Source organism: Electrophorus electricus, chromosome 7 (assembly GCF_041902795.1).
Source record: "Electrophorus electricus isolate QZ-2024a chromosome 7, ASM4190279v1, whole genome shotgun sequence".
NCBI lineage: Eukaryota > Metazoa > Chordata > Actinopteri > Gymnotiformes > Gymnotidae > Electrophorus > Electrophorus electricus.
This window is the reverse complement of record NC_137503.1, coordinates 15,763,886-15,785,957: the sequence shown is the minus strand read 5'-3', so window position 1 is coordinate 15,785,957 and position 22,072 is coordinate 15,763,886. Positions and strand designations below refer to the sequence as shown.

The 22,072-nt window shown below is 37.0% G+C and overlaps 2 protein-coding genes across 5 annotated transcripts in view; one reads left to right on the top strand and one right to left on the bottom strand.

Moving 5' to 3' along the window:
• The first annotated feature begins 7,651 nt into the window (after positions 1–7,651).
• si:dkey-43k4.5 (delayed-rectifier potassium channel regulatory subunit KCNS2) lies at positions 7,652–21,594 on the top strand. 2 transcript variants are annotated; one of them, XM_081717566.1, is made up of 3 exons: positions 7,652–7,730; positions 9,490–10,463; positions 13,552–14,073. In XM_081717566.1, exons 1-3 carry the CDS (start codon positions 7,652–7,654, stop codon positions 14,071–14,073), a joined length of 1,575 nt encoding a protein of 524 aa, XP_081573692.1. The 2 variants fall into 2 exon arrangements, with proteins under 2 accessions (XP_081573692.1, XP_081573693.1); XM_081717567.1 differs by lacking the exon at positions 7,652–7,730 and adding an exon at positions 21,281–21,594 and having other exon boundaries at positions 9,501–10,463; positions 13,552–14,003.
• The window catches only part of LOC113574218 (serine/threonine-protein kinase 3/4-like), a 20,771-nt gene continuing 15,838 nt past the window's right edge, over positions 17,140–22,072 (bottom strand). Inside the window, exons 11-12 of one of the 3 annotated variants that reach the window (XR_003410296.3) lie at positions 19,681–19,912; positions 17,140–19,547 (exon numbers count right to left, since the gene is read on the bottom strand). Coding sequence is in view for 1 of the 3 variants with exons in the window: in XM_027004985.3 (XP_026860786.1) it covers positions 19,754–19,912 (159 nt within the window). In the remaining 2 variants the exon portion in view is untranslated. Of the gene's footprint in view, positions 19,913–22,072 lie in introns of all 3 variants that reach the window. The other 2 variants (XM_027004985.3, XR_014124542.1) reach the window with 2 other exon arrangements.

Sequence of the window (22,072 nt, the reverse complement as noted above, 5' to 3'; positions counted from 1 at the left end):
ACATCCCCAGCTAGTATGTGTTCTCCTCTGACAAGCCCTTCCTGTTGTTTCTGGTAATTCCTTCACATCTACCCCAAGCATACATCTTTTAAAACCAAATTCCACAAAGACATGGCAGAAACTTTCCAAGTACAACACCTTATTCAGCCTTTAACACAAAACTCTGTGGGACCTGCTGGGGCTTAAACCTGCAACCTTCTAGTTACAAGTCAAGCACCTTAACTACTGAGCTGCCACTGCCTGTAACATTATATTGTTAGTGGACATCTGACATATGAGGCAACAATACAAATTGAAGGCACAACAGTTTCATCTTACCTTGCAAAAAGGATGCATCAATACTATTAACAGCCTTCACTATCCCTTTCCTCCTGCCCAAAGCATGCTCTTTATCACCTTCCTATGCTTTTCAATGGTTTTTCCAATACAGAAGGAATCAAAACATTTTCCTGCAAAGAAAATCTCATCAAAATAAGTTCTCAGCATCTTAGTAATACTATCTGGTACTTGAAAGAACCCAGATGCCTTCCACAAAAAATGGCATTGGACCAAAGGCAATAGCAAGATTTAAAAAACACACCCCTTTTTGATGACTGAATCTGATGCCAGATTATACTACTATGTTTCAAACATCCTGAAAAGTCTGGGATCCCTGCTTTTTGTGCTGATGTGCCCATTAGGCCATTAGCATTCAAGTGCAGAATCAGCCTCCACACGTCCACACTAAAAAAAGATATTTCATTCCACATTAAGATGGCTTAAAGGTCAAAACTGTTCAATACTCACTGCATCTTTCTCTTTTGGTATAAAAATTCTGCCTGCCCTCCACCACTCCTTTGGGAAAATTCCCTTTTTCCACACTATCACCATCAGCTCCCACAAATGCTTTAAGATGTCAGGTGCAACCTTATACAGTCAATAAGTAATGCTATTAGTCCCTAGTACAGAGGGATGCCTGTGCATGATGCATAGCCTCTTGCACTTCCTTCCACCTGGCAGGATTAACTTCCAATTGTTATTCCATGTCTCTAATTGTCACAATTGACCCTCCCCTAGCTTTGCTGTTCTAACACTGATGCCTGGCCATGCGTTCTTCTCTTTTGGCTCTGTTCTTGTTCCACCCCTTATTTCGGTTTTCCCCCTCCCATGATTTGTCTCACCTGTTTCTCATTTTCTTTTATTACTGTGTATTTATTCCCTGTGTTTCTGGGCTTTGTTGCTGGTCATTGCACTAAGCTTGTATCTTATGTTTCATGTCTTAGTGTTACTTTTCTCTGTTTGATGTACTACCTTGTTGTCAATTTTGTGATTAGCCTGTTTATCCAATAAACTCCATGTTTAGTTTTTAAGTTTTGTTTCTTACATTTAGAATGTATTCTAGTTTTGTTTCTTTATCTGAATCCTGTGGCTTTTTGACCCTGGACCATCTTCATTACTGTGATTCTGGATTTGCCTTCAATAATAAGTCGCTCTTCTCAGTGTGTATGTCCTGCCTCCATTTGCTTTTTGTTACCAATCAGCAGAACCAATCTTGCCGTACTGAATCATATATATATAATCTTATTCAAGCAATTAAACGTCTTCTCAGCTGTTTCCTTCAAACTCACCAGTAGACCTTTTAAGTCATTATTAATTCTTATCCATAATTTACTTTCTGTAGCTCCCTGCCATATAACCTTTAGTTTCTGCCCACTCCACTGCTCACTCTTTAGCTGCTTCACTATCTGTCCCTTGCCATTAATCCCCTGCTCAACATCAACTCCTTTGGTTCTACCTTCCTATGTCCATGACGATGGATTTTCCTTCATAGTAGCAATGGTACTGATGTCCTCTGAACTTTGGTGTGAAATCTGCCACTGGACTTCAGCCGACTGAAATTTTCAATGCCAGACCCCCTGCACTCCTTTATCCAAGCACTTCTTTCTTCCTTGGTGGATCCTCCACTCTTTAATTGATTTCACTTTGCCTCAATCACCTGTAACCTCTTGCCTTCTCCCACCATACTAAATGCATCCATATTTGACCCCATGTTCATTGTCAAAGCCACTATAAGGTTGAAAACTGTGCCATCCACCTGCAAGTCATCTTCTACCTATGCACTCTCATACTCATAAGATATTGCATCTGTCTTATCATAGCTTGATTGGGTGAATACACATGGCTGAAGTAGCCATGAATGCTCCTGCCATGAGTTGCCAGCCCATGGCAGCCCTAGTAAAGTCTATTACCTACTGTCAACTTGACAGTGTCTCCAGGTTGTCACAAGTCCTATCCATTGGTAGCATCTGACCTATTATTTACATGCACCAAGACACTAGGGATTACAAAAGGGGCTAATCTTCCCCCTCCCATTTACTATAATTACCATAGTGATGGATAAACCCACCTTGGTGCCCATAACATTGCAGGCTTTTTATTGGGTTTAGCAAGTAGGCTTCCACCTACTCTGGTGTTTAGAAGAATTAAGCCTACAATTCTTCCAGAAGTCTCAACAGTGAGATCTATCATCCCACACCCACTCTCTGCAAGCCCACTTTGTAATAAACATGTTACCACAACTGATACAATAGTGGCCTCCACAGTGAGTATAGCTATATGAAGCCAGGCTGGCACCAATAATGTATGATCAGTGTCACCACATAATTAATTAACCATGGACTTATGGTTTATCTGGTGACTAAGGCCATAACAAGCCCCTTTGCCACATTAATGCATGCTCAGTGCCACCAGTTCCACTCCACCAGTCACATAACACAACAATGAATAAAGGTGATTTTGCTTTTAACTTTAACCTGCTATAAAATTTACAAGAGTATCCTAGAAACTGTAAGAAATGACTAACCAAAATTTGACAGATGTACTCAATTATTCAATGGGAAACAATTAGTAGATCTATTCAGAATTTAGAGAGTAAACAACTAAACACAGTCTAGCAGGAGATTTGATGGTGATACTGATGGGCTCTTCACTAAAGTCTTCCTGATACCCAGGAACAGTTCCTATATCTTGAGGAGAGTAGGGGGTCAACATGCAGATGAACCAATCAGGTGCAGCTGTAGAGTCCATGATGGTCAGGTTGGTTCAAATGACAGCAGAAATTCTCCTTCAGGGTGGAACTTGTATCAGCATCAGAAGAGGAAAGAGGAGCAGTTATACAGCTTGACAAAGAAATTAAATAGATAACAATGGACACTGGACATTGTTATAAATGACAGTTATATATAACACTGTTATATATGGCTGTTATATATGACGGTTATATATAGTTATATATAGTACTGGACAGTTATATATGATTAAAAGAGTATAACAGAGACTCTGGCATAAATAGCTATAATAGAAAAAAAGAGGAGAACCAGAAGATAGCATAGACTCCATGAGATATCAGTGCCAATCCATTCCACTGTTAACAACCCTAAGTGAACATATGAGAGCAGCAGAATGACTGCGCCAACATCCAAGTTGGCTTAACCCTGTGTCTATAAATCTAAATGTCTGAGCCATTTATCTAACATGAGAAATAATTTCCAAAAGCTTGACTAAACAAATAAGTTTTCAACCTCGACTTAAAAATTTAGACTGTGTCTGAGTTCCAAACGCTGACTGGAAGTTTATTCCATAGCTGGGAGGATTTGTATAAAAATGCTTTTTCCCCTGCTGTAATTTCAATAATTCTACAGGCTAATAGATAACCTGCACATTGTGATCTAAATAGGTATGGCAGTTCAAAATAGAAAATGTTAACTTTGATACTGAAGAGCAAGGTCATGTAGAACCTCATATGTCAGTATCAGAATTTTGTAATAGATACAGAATTTGAGGGACAGCCAGTGAAGTGTTGATAATATTGAGCTAATATGGTCAAACTTTCTGGTACTTGTAAGGACTATCTGCAATATTCTGGACTAATTGTATCTTGTTTAAATTCTTACTAGAACATGCATATAACATTTACATGAAAGAGTGAGGCAAGAAAGCTTTATGTAGCACTTATGCCTGTGTAACAAGAAAACAAAGAGAAGCAAACAGAAGTCAAATATAAAAAAAAAGTAAAAGGCAAACGCATGACATAGAAGTCTCAGAGTCTTTTAGGCTTGGTTGATGTTATTGAACTGGCCCTCTCCTTACTGAGTTTGCAAGGCATTGATGTGATGATCAATATATGGGTTATTGATAACATGGAAGTAAATGAGTAATGTGACAGGATTTAGGCTGGTGATTGACAGATTGGAGGTGTCTGGTTGGCTGAGCGAAAAATCACCAAGTGCCTTTTGGATATTCTCTCATTTCCATATGGCAGTGACTGTGTAGATAATTGGATTTCCTGACAGAGATAGGTCCTCATGTCTATGAAGTGTAGTCAACAGATCAAATCTTGGCATGGAGACAAAACTGAAACCAAAGAGTAATAGCAACCACAGCATAATATCACGTGAAGTTTGTATACTTTATGCTTGTGCAAAAATATTTTGTAGTGAAAGATTAAAAGAATTGCTTTTTAAGTTTTGATGTGAAAATATATATTTATAATACTCAAAATAACATTTTAAATAAACAAATTAATTAATAAACATAAATGAGTTAATAAATTAATTAACAAGTAACTAAATAAATAAATATATGAAACCAGTGAAATGAAAAACATCTTGAGCTCTCGAGTTAAGGAGTTGAATGTCTTGTTAATTAACATCTAATTTTAGCTGCTTTTGTCATTACCACAAGGGAAATCGGATTACAATTACAGAGTTAGATTTAAAACAGACAAAGTATAAAAACAGCATCTTAGCATATCATTGTCTTTATCAGAGACAACATCAAAAGGTTATATAATTGGTATATTTGAATTTATAGTGATTTTGTATTATCATTTAAGTACATAGATGAAAGACATTTGAATTCATCCATGGCATAGCACTGTCAATATTTAAGTGTGAATGTTTAAATGAAATATTCTGCAGATATTTTATATTACTAAAAAGGTCTTAATATTTTATTAGAACTGTGTAAAAATAATCATAATCATATTTAATATATGTCTATTTGATAAAACAGGTCAATGAGATCGACTTTTATAAAAGGTTCTGGGAGAATGAACATGAGCTGGGATCCATTTGAGAGCGCTTTCATGAAGAACTTAATAACAGTCGGTTAGGAATCGTCATTACCTACATCAATGGGATTTTTGTGTTTGTATTTTTAAAAATTCCAGTTTTTCAAACTGACCCAAGATACATCCTGTATACTCACCTTGTACTCAATGACACAAGTTTTAACTTACACTGTACCGCTTTTAAATTATGCTGTTTTCTGCTTCTGTGTGCCTTGACGACTGGAGGCAACTGTGCTCAACCTCGCTGGCATGGCCTTGGAACGTTACATTGCCAGTTGCAAATCACAGCTCTGTATAGTGAGCAGAACCTATTCTCCCATCTGCCTGATTTGGCTCTTGAGCATCGTGACCAGCATCATCATTGTCTTGAAGAATCAACCCATCATCTTCTTCTCGACGTCAATTATGTGCGTCAACACAGCACTGTTCAGCACAGAAAAGTACCTCCTTAAATTGATCATTCTAGAGAGCCTTTATTTATCATTTGTGTGGATGACGCTAATCTTTACTTACTTTAAGGTCCTACAGGCAGCTAAAATCTCAACCGCTGATCAAGTTTCTGCCAAAAAAGTGCGGCTCTTTTTCTGCATGCTTTCCTACATCAATCAATTTCTAACTCACATTTGTTTCGCAGCATTTCCTACTTATAAATTCACACTTTTATACATTACCTATCTATTGTCTCATGTCATGTCAAAACTACTCAGTGCACTTACATATGGAGTCCAAGATAAAAAATTGTTCAGATATGTCAGAATGCATTTAACATGCGATCTGTCCGACGCACGGGTTAAAGCAGACAGTCACAGGACAAAGGTAGAATCAAACTGAACTTTTCTTAGAGTATGTTTTCAACAAATCACCAAAACAACAATACAGAAATTAGATTTCAAGGTGTGCCATTTAAGAAATGCTGTCAGCATGCATGTTTAAACTGAAGCTGTGAACTTGGCTCATATATCTTGGTGCAGAAGCAATGTACTTACAAGACGGAGTTTTGATGTGAGTGGTATCAAAATACATCAAATAATACAACATTTACATTTAATAGCTTCTTAAATATGACATTAAACCAAAGCCAGTGCTGGGTGAGAAAGTACGTATATTATATAACTATATCACTGTTTAACAGCTTCAACCGCATGTAGCCCAGACCTATGAATTGGACAACATTGTTTATTAATAATACAAAATGCATATTCATTTTATGTTAATATACTGGTATCAAGATACTGCATTTTTATGTGGTAAGTTGTTCCACTCCTGCACAGAACAGAATCAGAACAAGAGCAGAACAAGACTGACTGAAATTTGGTCTCAGTCTTGAGATTTCTTTGCCAATTATTTAACACTGGTATTGTCCATGAGATTACATGGGCTGTTTAGGGAGCACCACATTATTAGGATGTAATGATATAATGGCTGTACATGAACCGGTGGAACTCGTTATTACCAGTAGTCATGAAGCATTATAGCGACTAACATATAAAATAGAACTGCAGTAAGAAGCGCAGACATCCGTTATTATCCATCCATGATCAACTTTAACTTTAAAATTTCCTTTTAAAAACACCAAACCAGTACTGAAGGGATTCACTTGTGTGAAATACACATAAGAGGGACATTTGCACTTAAGAGCTGGAACCTATTTCTGAATGTACTGTTTTATAAATGTATTTAATAGTGAAATCGGAAGCCCTCGTATGTGGATATTTGACGTTGTTTAGATATTTTTTTTCCGCGACCGAAAAATGACATTAAGCAATTGGCAAAATGAAAATGAACACTTTAAAACTCGGTTAGTTTCGCATGAAACAAAATTAGTAAAAATGCTTGACATACTCAAGACTACACCACAGCAAAATAAGAGATTAGGTTAGTGGGTATAGTTTTTATGTTGTACAAAGCAGCAGACAGTGTTGTCGTTATTTCCCGTTATCCAAATAGGCAATTACATGTCCCTACGTCCTTCTCCTCTTTAACTCATGTTTGGAAATAGCTTGTTGAGATTGGCAGTTTTTTTTTTTAATCCCTTCTAGACTGAACACAGGGAGACGTCTACTAATATAATATAGGTGTCACAGAACCTAAAGGCAGCCATGTGCTTCGATAATAGTCTGAGGGGAAAAAAAAAAAAAAAAAAAGCGTGTGCTGGAATCCGACGAACCCGAATCTACATTCTACACAAAGTGGTTTCAAGTGGTTACCTCACAATGTTCAAGAAGCATGGCACTGTAAAAAAAAAAAAAAAATCAGTTACTTTTCCATCAGAGGTCGCATGTATTTTGTGAAGAATGGCAAATAAAGCTGCATTAACTGTTACATCGAGTTGACATCAAATACAAAATCTTTATTTGTCTCGGAGCGTTAAGCTACAAGTCGAGGGCAAGTGTTCCAGTGAAATGAAAGACAACGGGAGGCGAGTGCTAGAGTATTCTTTAAGGTGAGTAGCCTAAACTAATAAATACAGCCTAAGCAAACATCCAATAAATCCAATAAATGTGATTAATTTCGTAACCTAACGTGTTACAGTGTTTGAGAATGTGGCAAAGAATAATAACTGAGCCAGTGGTGTGCAAGAAGAAATACCAACAAATTAACGCAAAAATAACCAAACGGGGTGAGTATTCAATGATTTCGCTGTGAACCTCTTCTTTTATTTTTGTAGCCTGTCATTCTGTATCGTTTCGTCTTTTCATTTCGTCGTATCATTTCGAACATTGTGCAAAGAGCTCCACTGTTTAAATATAGATTAGCTTTAACCTTAAGTGCTTAAATCGCCTATGGATAATTCACAGAAGAATACACTCTGCGACATTTATGCATACATTGTAAATTATTAAAAGATGTAACAGCTTTGGCAAAATCTTTAGCAGAAACTTTTGATTTAAGCAGAAATGAATGCAGACATAAATAGAACACAGTTAAACAGCTCTTCTTACTAACAGTTCTTGGTCCCAACTCTGCAAACCCAGTGTTATAGTGAGTTTAAAATTGTTTGCTTGCTGTACACCTACTTCAGTAATGAATTCTGAATTGAACTGAATTAAGATATTTATTTAGTTATAGACTTGCAATTACTAGATGAGTTTCACTGGTTGATTTAGTTGTGTTAGAAAAGAGAAGTAATGGAGTACATTGTAGATCTTCATGAGTGGGACAGGCACCTAAACACATTCCCAACCCAGATTCACTATGAGTATTGAGAATTTGTTGTTTGAAATACAATGAAATCATATCAGTTTCTAAAATTTCGAATGCATTATATTGCAGTAAGGCTTTAACTGTGTATTAATACTAACTAGCTAGTCAGGGGTGCTAACAGCAGCTATACCGTGCTTGACTGTTTAAGTTTATCTTAACATTAACATTTAACTGTAGGTTATAAACATATACAATGAGTCTTACTCAAAGAGACTTATAGGCTATAAGTTTTAACAATCCAAATAATTTAACTTCTTTTTCTCAAGTATGGTGTGAAAATGGGATATTACTTTATGAGAAACCTTGTTAAAAGAGAATTTGAGTAAATTTCAAGTGGTTGGGATTGTCCCATTGTACTTTCAAAAAGTCAGAAGTGTACAATGTTTATAGATTGTGCATGTTTTAGTAGTGTCACAAATACCCAGGGATTACCTCCAATTTATTTTAAATCTTTTTTTATGAAAAAGCAAGCAAGGGTATATGGTATACTTTGTAAAGAATGCCAAAGGTGTTTTTAAATTAGTATATCATTTGAAAATGTTACATGAGCTCTGTGGTGGCTTTCCTTTACAATGTGTAGGAAAACAAGATTTACATGATATAGTTACCTTTGCAAATGTTTACATATTGTGTATACACTTACCATGCACATTATTAAAAACATTGATTTCTTAGATACTTCCCCATAGGTGTACAGTTAGTTACCATAGCCAATCTTTTGTTATGCACAATCCTCCAAGCCTTAATGGATGGTCAGTGGAACTGAGTATTGATTGAAAATTTTCAGTACTTTATTTTGAGTGTACCATAAAAAAATGACAATAACCAATTCACATATCAAGAAAATGATTGAAAACTTTCAATAACCCAAGTATTTAATATTGAGTTATACAGTAGTAGAAAACTGTACAAGGTTCAAAGTGCTGTTTCCTCAAATGCTACCATCTCTTTTACATAGAATTCTAAAGATGTTTGCAAGGGGCTTAGACAACTTTAAAGTAGGGCTACAGCCTGATGATTACAGAGCAGAGCACTTTTAAATTTCAGAAAAGCCAACCTTAGAAAAAGCAGCAAGTAACATCAACCATTATTTGATGCAACACTAAGAGACTCAGTAATCCTTTTTTATGAAGAGTGTTCACACCTATAATATATTGTCCTACTTTGCTTAACAGAAAAGTGCACAATGGTGAGGAAGAGTCTCTCTGTGTGGGACCAGGACATCGAGGACCACCTGGTGAATGTCAATGTTGGTGGCCTCAAGCACAGTATCTGCTCCAGTATGCTCCGGAAGTTTCCAGATACACGGTTGTGCCGCCTTCTATCCTGTGACACAGAGGAAGCTATTCTGCAAGTTTGTGATGACTATGATGTTCAGAAGAAAGAGTTTTACTTTGACCGGAACCCTGGCCTCTTCCCTTATGTTTGTCATTTTTATCAGACCGGAAAACTGCACATTATGGAGGAGCTGTGCATCTTTTCCTTTTGCCAGGAGATAGAGTACTGGGGCATCAATGAATTCTTCTTGGACAGTTGCTGTAGTTATCGTTATCATGATCGCAAACTGGAGAGCCATCACAAGTCATGGGATGAGGAAAGTGATGTAAGCAGTGTGGACACCTCAGTAGATGAGATATCTGATCTTAACAAGGACATTCAGCATTTCCAGGACATGCGTTGTGGTAATGTTCGGAAGTGCCTGTGGCTTACTTTGGAAAACCCAGGATATTCTATTCCTAGTAAGCTCTTCAGTTTGCTCTCCATCAGTGTTGTGTTGATGTCAATTGCCACCATGTGCATCAACAGCATCCCAGAGAATCAGATGTATGATGACGATGGTCGGCCAATTGAGGATCCAACCATGCAAACTTTGGAAATTTTCTGTATCTGCTGGTTCACTTTTGAAGTAGTGACACGCATGCTCCTCGCCCCAAACCATCGGAAGTTTTTTCTCCATCCGCTAAATATGATTGACATCATCTCAGTGGTTCCCATCTACATCACAATCTTCTTTGACTTGGTTGCTGGTGAGTCTGAGCTAGGAAACCTGGGGAAGGTCGTCCAGGTTCTTAGGCTGATGAGGATATTCAGGGTACTGAAGCTGGCTAGACACTCAACAGGGCTGAGATCACTTGGTGCTACATTAAGGGTAAGATAATTCAGCTACTGAATGATTTCCAGCATCCTACAGACACAATCATAATATACCATCAATTCAAAAATAATAATTGCATTAAAATCCCCAAAATAAAAGGGATCTTTGTCAGTCAAGTGCATATATAAAGTCATGCTTGAAAGTTTGTGAATCTTTAGACGTTTCTATATTTCTGCATACATTTGACCTAAAACTTAATCACACAACTCCTGAATGTGGATAAAGAGAACCAAATCAAACAAATGAGACAAAAATACTAGACTCTGTCATTTATTTATTGAGGAAAATGATCCAATATTACATATCTGTGAGTGGCAAAAGTATGTGAACCTTTGCTTTCAGTATCTAGCATGTCTCCCTTGTGCAGTAATAACTGCAACTAAATATTTCTGGTAATTTTTGATTAGTCCTGCACATTGGCTTGGGGGAATTTTAGCTCATTCCTCCATACAAAACAGCTCCAACTCAGTTATGTTGGTAGGTTTCCTCCCATGAATTGCTTGCTTCAGGTACTTTCACAACATTTCTATTGGATTAAGGTCAGGACATTGACCATTCTAAAACATTACAGAACAGGGATCTAGCAAAGTCTGATCTTCACAACACGTTTTTTGAAGTGTTTCATGGCATGAACTAAGGAGGACTGAGGATCTCAGAAGAAGAGTTGTTGATGCCCCTCAGGCTGGAAGAGATTACAAAACCATCTCTAAAGTGTTTGGACTCCAATAGTCTACAGTCAGACTGTGTACAAATGGAGGAAATTCAAGATCATTAATACCCTCCCCAAGAGTGGTCAGGGGAGGCAAGGGTTACAAGGAGAAAGCCGCTGCTCTTCAAAAAGAACATTGCTTACCAACTGTAGTTTACCACATGGATAAGACAGAGTTCTACTGGAACAATGTTTTGTGGACAGATGAGATCAAAATAGATATTTTGGTTTAAATTAAAATGTTATGTTGTGAGAAATTAAAACACTGCATTCCATCATAAAAACCTCATCCCTTCTGTGAAACCTGCTGGTGTTAGTATTATGGTTTGCACCTGTCTTGCTGCATCTAGGATAGGATGGCTTGTCATCATTGAATTCCGAATTATACCAGCAAAGGAAAATGTAAGGCCATCTCTCTGAGCTGAATACAGCAAGATGACCCTAAGCACACAAGTCATTGTACCAAAGAATATTTCAAGAAGAAAGAAGTTAAATAAAACAGAGTGCTCAAATGCACTTGATTGTCACCCCATTGACTGTCAACACCTGACTGAAATTTCATTTTCAAATTATCTCCTAATCCTAAAGGATCACATACTTTTGCCACTCACATACACTGCCTGGTCAAAAAAAAAAAGGTCACCAGCTGGATTTAACTAAACAAATAAGTAAGAGCCTCCCATTAAATAGTTACTGCATGGGTGATTATGTTTCAGCTGGCAACAAGTTATAACTGATGCAGTGAGTAGCTTCTCATTTGTTAAACAACCATGTCGAAAGACACATCCTGTGATCCTTGAAAAGATGTTAATCTGTTTCAGAAGGGTTAAATTATTGGCGTGCATCAAGCAGAGAAAACATCTAAGGAGATTGCTGAAACTACTAAAATCGGGTTAAGAACTGTCCAACGCATTATTAAAACGTGGAAGGACAGTGGAGAAACATCATCTTTGAGGAAGGATTGTGGTCAGAAAAAAATCTTGAATGGTTGTGATTGGCGATCATTTAAACGTGTGGTGAAATCAAATCATAGAAAAACAACAGTAGAACTCAGGGATATGTTTAATAGTGAAAGTAAGAGCATTTCCACATGCGCAATATGAAGGGAACTCAAGGGATTTGGACTAAACAGCTGTGTAGCCTTAAGAAAACCACTTGTCAGTGAGGCTAACTGGCAAAAACGGCTTCAATTTGCTAGGGAGCATAAAGATTGGACTCTGGAAGAAGGTCATGTGGTCTGATGAGTCCAGATTTCCCCTGTTCCAGAGTGCTGGGCGCATCAAGGTAAGAAGAGAGGTGGCTAAAGTGATGCACCCATCATGCCTAGTGCCTACCGTACAAGCCTGTGGGGGCAGTGCTAAGATCTGGGGTTGCTGCAGTTGGTCAGGTCTAGGTTCAGCAACGTTATGTGCCCAAAGAATGAGGTCAGTTGACTACCTGAATATACTGAATGACCAGGTTATTCCATCAATGGATTTTTTCTTCCCTGATGGCACGGGCATATTCCAAGATGACAATGCCAGGATTCATCTGGCTCAAATTGTGAAAGAGTGGTTCAGGGAGCATGAGACATCATTTTCACACATGGATTGGCCACCACAGAGTCCAAACCTGAACCCCATTGAGAATCTTTGGGATGTGCTGGAGAAGACTTTGCGCAGTGGTCCAAATCTACCATCATCAATACAAGATCTTGGGGGAAAAATTAATGCAACTCTGGACAGAAATAAATGTTGTGACATTGCAGAAGCTTGTGGAAACGATGCCACAACGAATGCTTGGTGTACTCAAAGCTAAAGGCGGTCGAACTAAATATTAGAGAGTGTGACCTTTTTTTTTGGCCAGGCAGTGTATGTAATACTGGATCATTTTCCTCAATAAGTAAATGACAGAGTCTAATATTTTTCTCTCAGTTGTTTGATTTGGTTCTCTTTATCTACTTTTAGGACTTGTGTGGCAATCTGATGAAGTTTTAGGTTAAATGTATGCAGAAATATAGAGAAACGTCTAAAAGGTTCACAAACTTTCAAGCACCACTGTATTATATAATAGCCTACAATCAGTTAGTACTGTATTTATCCTAGCAGATGAATTTTAAAGTAATAGTCAGATTACAAATCACATGTTCCTTAATGGTAGAAATACCATGCAAACTCTTGAGTGATGAAAATGGCTAAGATGGCTGTGTGCCATTATTAGGAACTGACCAATGAGCTTGATTTTGTTCTCAAATGTTTCATAGATATTTAATAGCCTCTGCTTGCAGTTTTATTTAATGTACTGGTCCCCATTTGTCATTATTATCAAAGAAATCATCTATCACAAACTTCAAAGCTCACCCTCTTCCTCCTTACTTCATTTTTACTTTTGTAGCACAGTTATAGAGAGGTTGGCATCCTGCTGCTGTACCTGGCTGTAGGTGTGTCTGTCTTCTCTGGCATAGCTTACACTGCGGAGTATAAGGAGGATGTCGGCTTGGACACCATCCCTGCTTGCTGGTGGTGGGGTACAGTAAGCATGACCACAGTTGGCTACGGAGATGTTGTGCCGGTCACAGTGGCGGGAAAGCTAGCAGCTTCGGGCTGTATCCTGGGTGGAATGTTGGTTGTGGCCTTACCCATCACCATCATCTTCAACAAGTTCTCGCATTTCTACCGCAAGCAGAAGGCTCTGGAGGCTTCAGTGAGGAACAACAACAAGAAGAGAATTAATATGAGCCAGGGAGAGGGGGAAGAAGTATCTGAAGGAGACAGTCAGTGTTTGGAAGAGGAAGATGAAGACCATGATGTAGGTTTGATGAACTGCAGCTATATAGATCACCCACTTCCAGCATCTTCAGTGCAGCATGAAAGGAGAGCTCCACTTGCAAGAGGAAAAGAACTTTATGAGCTCTGAGGGGAACTTACTTCATGCATCTATGGTAAAAATGCATTCATCTGGTTCAAAATCAAAATGGTATACCACTCTATGGCATAAGACCATATGGTCAAAAGGGTTATTAATAAGTATGCAAATCTAATTACATTGTGCAATTTTGGGTGGTTTTAATTTTTTTCATTAGAGAATTTCACTGTAGAACACTCTGCTTGACACAGGTAAACAGCTTCTGCACAACTACTAGGGCTGTGCGCCAGTGAATCAGAGTAGTGCTGTTAGCCTTGTGTAACTTGAAATTCAAGGGTATTGCAGCTTATCACATTAGGGGTCACCATTTCCCTTTCACAGAGTGACATATTGAGTCAGTCATAATGGCGTAGGATATCAGGTCATTTTCAGGAGGGATGTTCTATGATTTCTGCATATTGGAGTTTTGTAGGCAAGACATATGGATACAGGTGGCGATGTTGTACATATAATTTTACTGCCTTCTGATGACAGCTGATGACAGTTTGTTGTTAATGGCATTGATACAGAATTGGAATTAATGATGCAGGAAGTGTACTTTCAGAACACCGCTCATGACAGGAGGTGTCAGAGGAACTTTGGTTAAGATATATGGTTTATATAGTCGGATATGTAATGCAACATATAGTTTCTTTTCCCAGTAAACATGCATGCCAGTGAACAAATCAACAAATGTAAAGTCATCTGAGCCCAATCATTTTGTGTGGCATAACTGGTACTGCAAATATTTGCTTATCATGACATCCTGGAAATAAATCTATACTGTGCCCTCATTAGTACAAAGAAATGCTGTTTTAATGAGAAAATAAGCACTTAAGAGGAGAAATTTGTTCTATTTGACACATTTTGTGTGATTATCATGAAGCTTCATGAAAAAGATTATCATAAAGTATTACTTTAAACTGTATATACAGTGAGGACATTGAGGTTAGGACGAAGCTAATGCAATACCATTAATAATGCAAAAGCCAAATAAATAAATAAATGGTGTCTTGGCTATAAAAGCCAGTATCACAATAATGAAAATACTTGATACCAATACACAGTATATTGCTTAATTCTTTGGCTAGGTTCATATGAATTGGTGAGAATGTTTGAGACAAAATCATGCTTTGGAGCTTGTTGTCGCTTGTCCAGCTGTAAACAGGAAACAGGAACTCAACAGATGTGTATGTATAGCATAATATTATTATACCATAGATAACCAACAGTATGTGTTTTATATCACTATGTTTTCAATACCATGCTTTCATTTGTTTTCAAAGCTTTGTTGCCTGAATGAGAAATGTTAGAGCATTTATACAGCTCTATTAGAGCATTTATACAGCTCTATTATCAATGGTTGCTTTGGTAAAACTACCTCCTCTGCATAACAAACCTCCCAAAACTTTTTCACTTCTTTCTCCTCCATTCAGTTCAAAGTAAATCTTGTTTCTGACCTCATATTCTTGGCCAGCTTGCTCTGCTTTCAATGTCATCAGTTGCAGCAGCCTAATGGCTTGAGTATTATGTTGCAGATATCCTGCCTAATATACCCCTCCGACTCATCTCAAAGCTCATGTTACGGAACGTTTGTTCTGAAGGGGAACACATTAAAGATAACACAAGCTTTTCTCCTGAAACATTGAGGTTCTCACACTTGAGCAAACCTCTTTGGCCTTTTCATTCTTAGTATGTTGTTGATGGCAAAACATTAAAGACATAGTTGTACTAAGCCTGTTGACTGATTCACTGCTCTTTCAGTGAAGTAAGATAATGTTCATTACAGTTCTTTACCCACAGTTGCTCAAAGATAGTCATTTTAACAAATATAGAAATGGGTTACACAAAACCATAAACTAGTGGGTTTTCTTGAATAATGTTAAACATGTAACTCACTGGGTCATTCTGACTTTGTTATTGTTTTTACTATGAGCACCCACACTGAAAGCCTGTAGTTGAGGTATAGACAGCTACCTAATTATTCAGCCCATAATGAGGCCTTGAGGTCACCCCTGAAAAGTTATTATTAGTGGCCTCTTAACTAGGCTAAAGTCAGTGGTTACATGATAGCATATCACTTGGATTAAATAATTAATTTGGCAGAGTTTTAAGGGATGGCCTTAAAAACCTTTCTTTAAACCCATGACCTGATTTGTGCCTTTCCAGTGTTGGCACAGATGTATTTGGCAAACATATTTGAACTCCTGGTTTAGAGTTTGCATTTAGTGTTGCTCTATGCCAACCTTTCAGAACCACATTTCTAAAAGATGGCTGAAAACCAACTATGTAATTTTTACCCTGACAGGCTACATCTTAAAAATATAGTGCATTAGTTAGTGCTCTCACCTCTATTGATAATGTGAAGTATTTCTAATTGCACAGATTAAGTTCTTGAAACTTGTAGGTAACAAAGACATTCTTGAAATTCAACAGTGATTTATCTTGCTATATAAAAAGAATTATGTATATGTTGATATATATCTTTTTGTACATTAGTCTGGCATTTGTTCTCATGGCTCCAAGGTTTTAACACAATATGACTTAGAAGGATGTGTTAGCTAATGTAAAACCAAGTTAGATGAAATTTATCATGGGAAGATACTATGATATAAAATAAGCAATTTCAGTGTTTATCCACAATATCATATGCAAAGATTTATGAAAATGCTAAGTATGAAATAAAGAATTTGAAAAATTACTTGATTCCCTTTTGTTACTTAAAAAATTATATTTTTAAGAGCCATTTTGGCATAAAATGTCAAATCAAGGGTCTCCTCTGTTACTGTATTACTCAGGACTCTACTTTCATCCATATTTAGGGTAAAATGAGCATGTCTTGGCAGAATGTTGCTCTAGAACTGAAATTGTCCTCTATTATTTGACATGATGAGGAACAAGGAAATACTCTCTACTCCTCATCAGTAGTTCTACTCATGTTTTGTAAAATCAAGGCCTGATTATATCAGAATATATCATGATCATGTAAAAGTAGCATGATTCATCTTCTTAGAGGGCATTTCTGCTGCTTAGGTTAACATACATATAAAAGCACTCCTTAAAATTCCGAGGATCAAATGACAGTGTTGATCAAGAATCTGGTTTATTATTCACACTTAAAAAAAACCCTCACACATTTAATACATTTGCAAATAGATTTTGCATAATTTAAGGCACAGATATTACAAAACCCTTTCTCTGGACCAACGTCAGTACAGATGACATGTACCAGCATTGTTTTTTTATTCACATTGTATGTAAGAAACAAAGATATATTCAATACAATTGTAAAGATTTAAAAACAAACCCGCTTATGAAAAAGTCATCAAAAGTCACTTAACTACATGTGGTAACAGGCTCAAAAAAGGAGAACAAAACAAACATACAAATAAAAATAACCCTGGATAAGTCATTTAGGTATTCATGCAAAGAAAAAAAAGAAGAAAAAAAAGCATGTATACATGCATGGTTACGCCCAGCAAATCTTTTTTTTTGTATTTACCTCTACGGAAGGTATGTCAAGAACCTATCCGCACGGTTCTTAGCACTCCTACCATACTACGGCAAACTACTGGCCATATATTGCTTTGTGGCCATGTCGTATGAAGTTCCAGTGTTTTTACGGGGCAAGTCACCGAGTCGAATTTAATATGGGTTATACGATTAGATGTTTAAAAATGCAATTTAAATACATATATCTTTTGAATATGTCACAAATCAGTAGTTAAGAGTTACTTATACCATAGAAAAATATCCTGAGTCAATCAAACCTGAGTCTAATTTGCACTTTCATGCAAACTCCTGCTAGAAAACAGACATTATATGTATTTGTAAATAAGATTTAAAACAGCTAAACAAAATGTCATAGCTTCCTCAAACCTTACAATGTATAAAAGAATAAACCATTTTTTTTTAATGTTTTTTTTTTTTTATCACCAACCTATAGAATTCCAGCATGAACAAGTAAAAAAGACTTTAGTATGAAAATGTGGAAGAATGGAACAGTTGTACCAGTTTATCAAGGATTCTGAAACAGAATGACATTTTTCTATTTCATATTTTCATTGCAAAGACTGCAGACCAAAATCATGAACTTGTAGCCATGACAGACAATAGTGGATGAGCCCTTTGTTTCCAGTGATTGTTCACTTCCAGTGAGTAGTCACAAGCACAAGTACTTGCAAGATACTGGATGGAGGATATGTTCATACAAGTTGTATAATTTGTCCCATCTATGAAGACAATGTGCAAGTTTCATATTAGAAGTGAGTTCTTGGTCTTGATCAGATGGAATGTAGTCTCAAGAAGAGAGGTCTTGAGCCCCTCAGAGACATCTAGTCACAACAATGTTACTGTGGATTTGAGTAATGGTGTGGGTTCCAATGGCTCCCCATACTTGTCATCCTGCAAACATGCCCCTGCAGCATCTGCTAAATATCTAGTTAAGCATTTAGCTGTGGTTATGGCCAATTAATTCACTGCAGAACTATTTATCACCAAACATTTATGAACCCTAGCGCCTCTAGAAATTCTCTAGAAAAAATGACAGAACCCCTGAAATTGGTCCCTCAAGTAAGAGGCGGTACAGTTATTACCCAGACAAAAAAGAAGGAAAAAAAAAAAAAAAAGATGCCATACCTTATCGAATGCACAGGCAGTAAAAATTGTAAAAAATCTAATACAAAAGGACATCTTACCAAACACAGTCCAGGCTTTGTTTCAGTGGTCTAATATTGTAAATAATCTGTGCTGGTGTTATGCCAACACGTATAATGTGTTGAAGTGAAATAATGTGATATCTTTAAACAACAGTGGACAAGAAGGCAGCTTGACATTCCAACTCTTGAACAGATGACGGTCATTTTTAAAGGAGCAATATGTCATTTTTATCACCAAACAGTAGCAAACAATATTTATGAATTTTTTTTTTTATATATATAAAGTGCAATTCCCATAAGATGAATAAAATGAACCAGTTCATACTCAATTGAACAGGTCTCCCACATGGAGGCAGCCATGTTTAAAATAGATTTAGCACAGAACTTAGTACAGTATGGCGGCATCATAATGTGTAGAATCACTGGAAAATTACATTGCTCCTACAAACAATTTAAAGGAGATATCTTTAAGCAGGTTAGATTAGCATTTGAACTAAGATGCATAGTTATACCCTCTCTGTAGACTTGAACCCACAGATGAAGACCCCTGCTTTAGAAAATTCCAACATTTAGAATATCCAAATAATTTAAATACCACCTACGCTTTACGAGTAATGCTATTGCATTAAACCTATAGATGGCAGATTCATCATTAAGTAATCTTCATACTAAACAGTTGGCAAAACACACATGCATGCCAAAGTAACCAAAGTAATGTTTCTAAAAGACAAAAAATGGGCAACGTGAAAAAGCTGTAAACATAAAGGCTACAGTGTATCACAGAAAATCTTGTTACCTGTTTTTTCTGAGTCCACTTGTACCACCCGTCTAGTACCAACAGCAGTGGAAATACAGCATTAAGATTAAAAAATAAACAAATAAATTCAGCAATAAGTGGATAAATTAAGCTAAAAGAAATCGCAGGGTAGCAACGAGTGGTTCGGTGAACTTTCAGAAGTACCTTCATAGGTAACTGACAGTATCATAAGCAAACTGGAATCGTTAATGCCTCCTCCGGCCAGTTCAAGAATGACTCAGAAGTTTTGCTGTCGACGCTTCTTGGCCTCAATAGCATCAAGAATGGGCTGGCGTTTGGCCTGGTAGCGCTGGTGGATCTCCTCAATTTCCTGCTCCATCTGAGGGTCCAGAGAAGCCAGACGTCTCCTCAATTCCTCCACACTCCAGGAACGCATCTGGATGGATAAATTACAGCAAAGTACCATAATGTAATGAATTATTCAATAATATGAAAGTGGAAAATATTTTACAATTACGTGAACACACAGTACTTCAGTAGTAATTGAAACCAAAGCTTAACCGTACAGGGGCATGCAATACATTTCCTGTACAAGACCTCCCAAAAGATTTTCTAGTGGCCTTTATGAGCATTCTGCCACTATCTATTGCACCAATCAATAGGATAAAAATATCAAGAGCATCTCCATTCCAAATGATCTTTCTGCCTAGGAGAGTGGGCTTCAGACTAACGGTGTGTCATATTAGAGGAACTATGGTAACTGCTATTGTGGCGTCTTCTCTTTTCAAAGGAAAAAGTTCACTAGAACCAGCGTGTCACACAACTCAACTCTGTGCTAAGTAACGGCATTTATTTTGAACCTAACATTAGAGACTCGAGACCAAAAAACTCAGCTGGTTTGGATTTTCTATTTGTTTACTCAGATAAAACATGATATTCAAGACAATATATAAAAAGGGATCCAAGTCTTAAATATAGGGTCCATCAAATAGTAAAACAGCTCTTTGTACATCAACATTTTCTATTTACCTTGTATGTGTCAAATCCTGTGAAGCACAGTATCTTAATTCAGGTAGGAGAAATGTTATAGCAAAAATGTCGCAACATTCAGGCCATGAGCTGAAAGTGGTCTTTTGATCATGTTTAGACAGGGTGAACATGACAGTTATTTTGCTGGACACTACATTCAACAAAAAGGTTTGGAATATTAACATATTCCCAAGACGGTTTTGGCAGTTTGAAATGACCTTAGTTAAGACAGAGATAAGAACAAACCCATTTCCTGCACCACATGTGACACCATGCATATTGTACTACTTGTGGTAAAGCGTGGTGTCCATTCTAAGACCTCACAGTTAATTGAGATCTCACAAACACATTAAGTGCTGATGAATCAGGACGTCTAAAGTATACAACGGCAATATCAATAAATACAGAATGTTGTAAGTAATCTTAGATCACAGGGATATGAATCCTGAAATTAACAAAATGTAATTTAAAAAGCTAGGTTTCCCCCCATACATTCTAAGAGAAGGCTTGGGTATTTCTGGAAAGGCTAACTGGAGATTTAACTGACGAGGGACTCACTCTCCTAACTGCCAGACATTATGACAGGCAATAGAAATTAATATCAGGTAAATTAACTAGACTGAAAGGGCAGAGTGAGGCACTGAGGCAACTTATCATGTAACCTCCAGAAAAATAACGATTCTTAGAAAGTACAATTGACAAGAGGCCTTGGTGTCTAGCAAAGTGATGTTTTCTCTAGGACAACTACACTGAAGTAAACACAAAGGCTGACATACACATATACAATCAAATGCATTCACAAGCCAGGCCAAGAAAATTCTTGGAACAGTTTCCACAGTAGATCTGAGTCTAAAAACACCATCAGCAATAGTCATGGACCATGGACTTATTCCTTACATTGGAAATGGGAAAAAGAAAATAAATAAATCTGTCCACTTGTGGACAAGACTCATTTTCCAAGACTACTCCTATGCTGTGCACTCATGCATTATGTAGATATCTACTCCAGCTCTCAACCAAAGCCTTAGTCCCACAAGAAATTATTTAATGCAACTAGCCACTACCTTGGGTTCAGGGATGTGAACACAATTGACTCCAAGCTCTGGAAGCAGCTCAACAATAAAGAAGATGAAAATCTTAAAATGTGCAAAGCATTGTGCTATAGTACCACTCAGACGAACAGACATAAATCAAACTGAAATACTCATATTTGATTAATTTGTCTTTGTCAACATAAAATCTAATTTCTATGGGCACATTGATGCTTTCTGGACATACAATAATCTGCCACCAAGTATCAATGTTAATATCTTCTACAATTCAAAATGAGATTTGATGTACTTCAAGCAAACCAAAAACATATATTTTCAGGTGACTGATTCATGAAGATTCATATAGAATTCAAATCCCCTTTTCATAAATAATAATCCAAAGGCAGATGAACTAGTCAGACTAATAATAAATAAATCTGTCTGTAACCTATCAAAAGTTCATTGAACTGAGCTCATGCAACATAAACTATCAAATTAAAGGTGCCCTTCAATTTCAAATCCAAATGTGCCAGTAC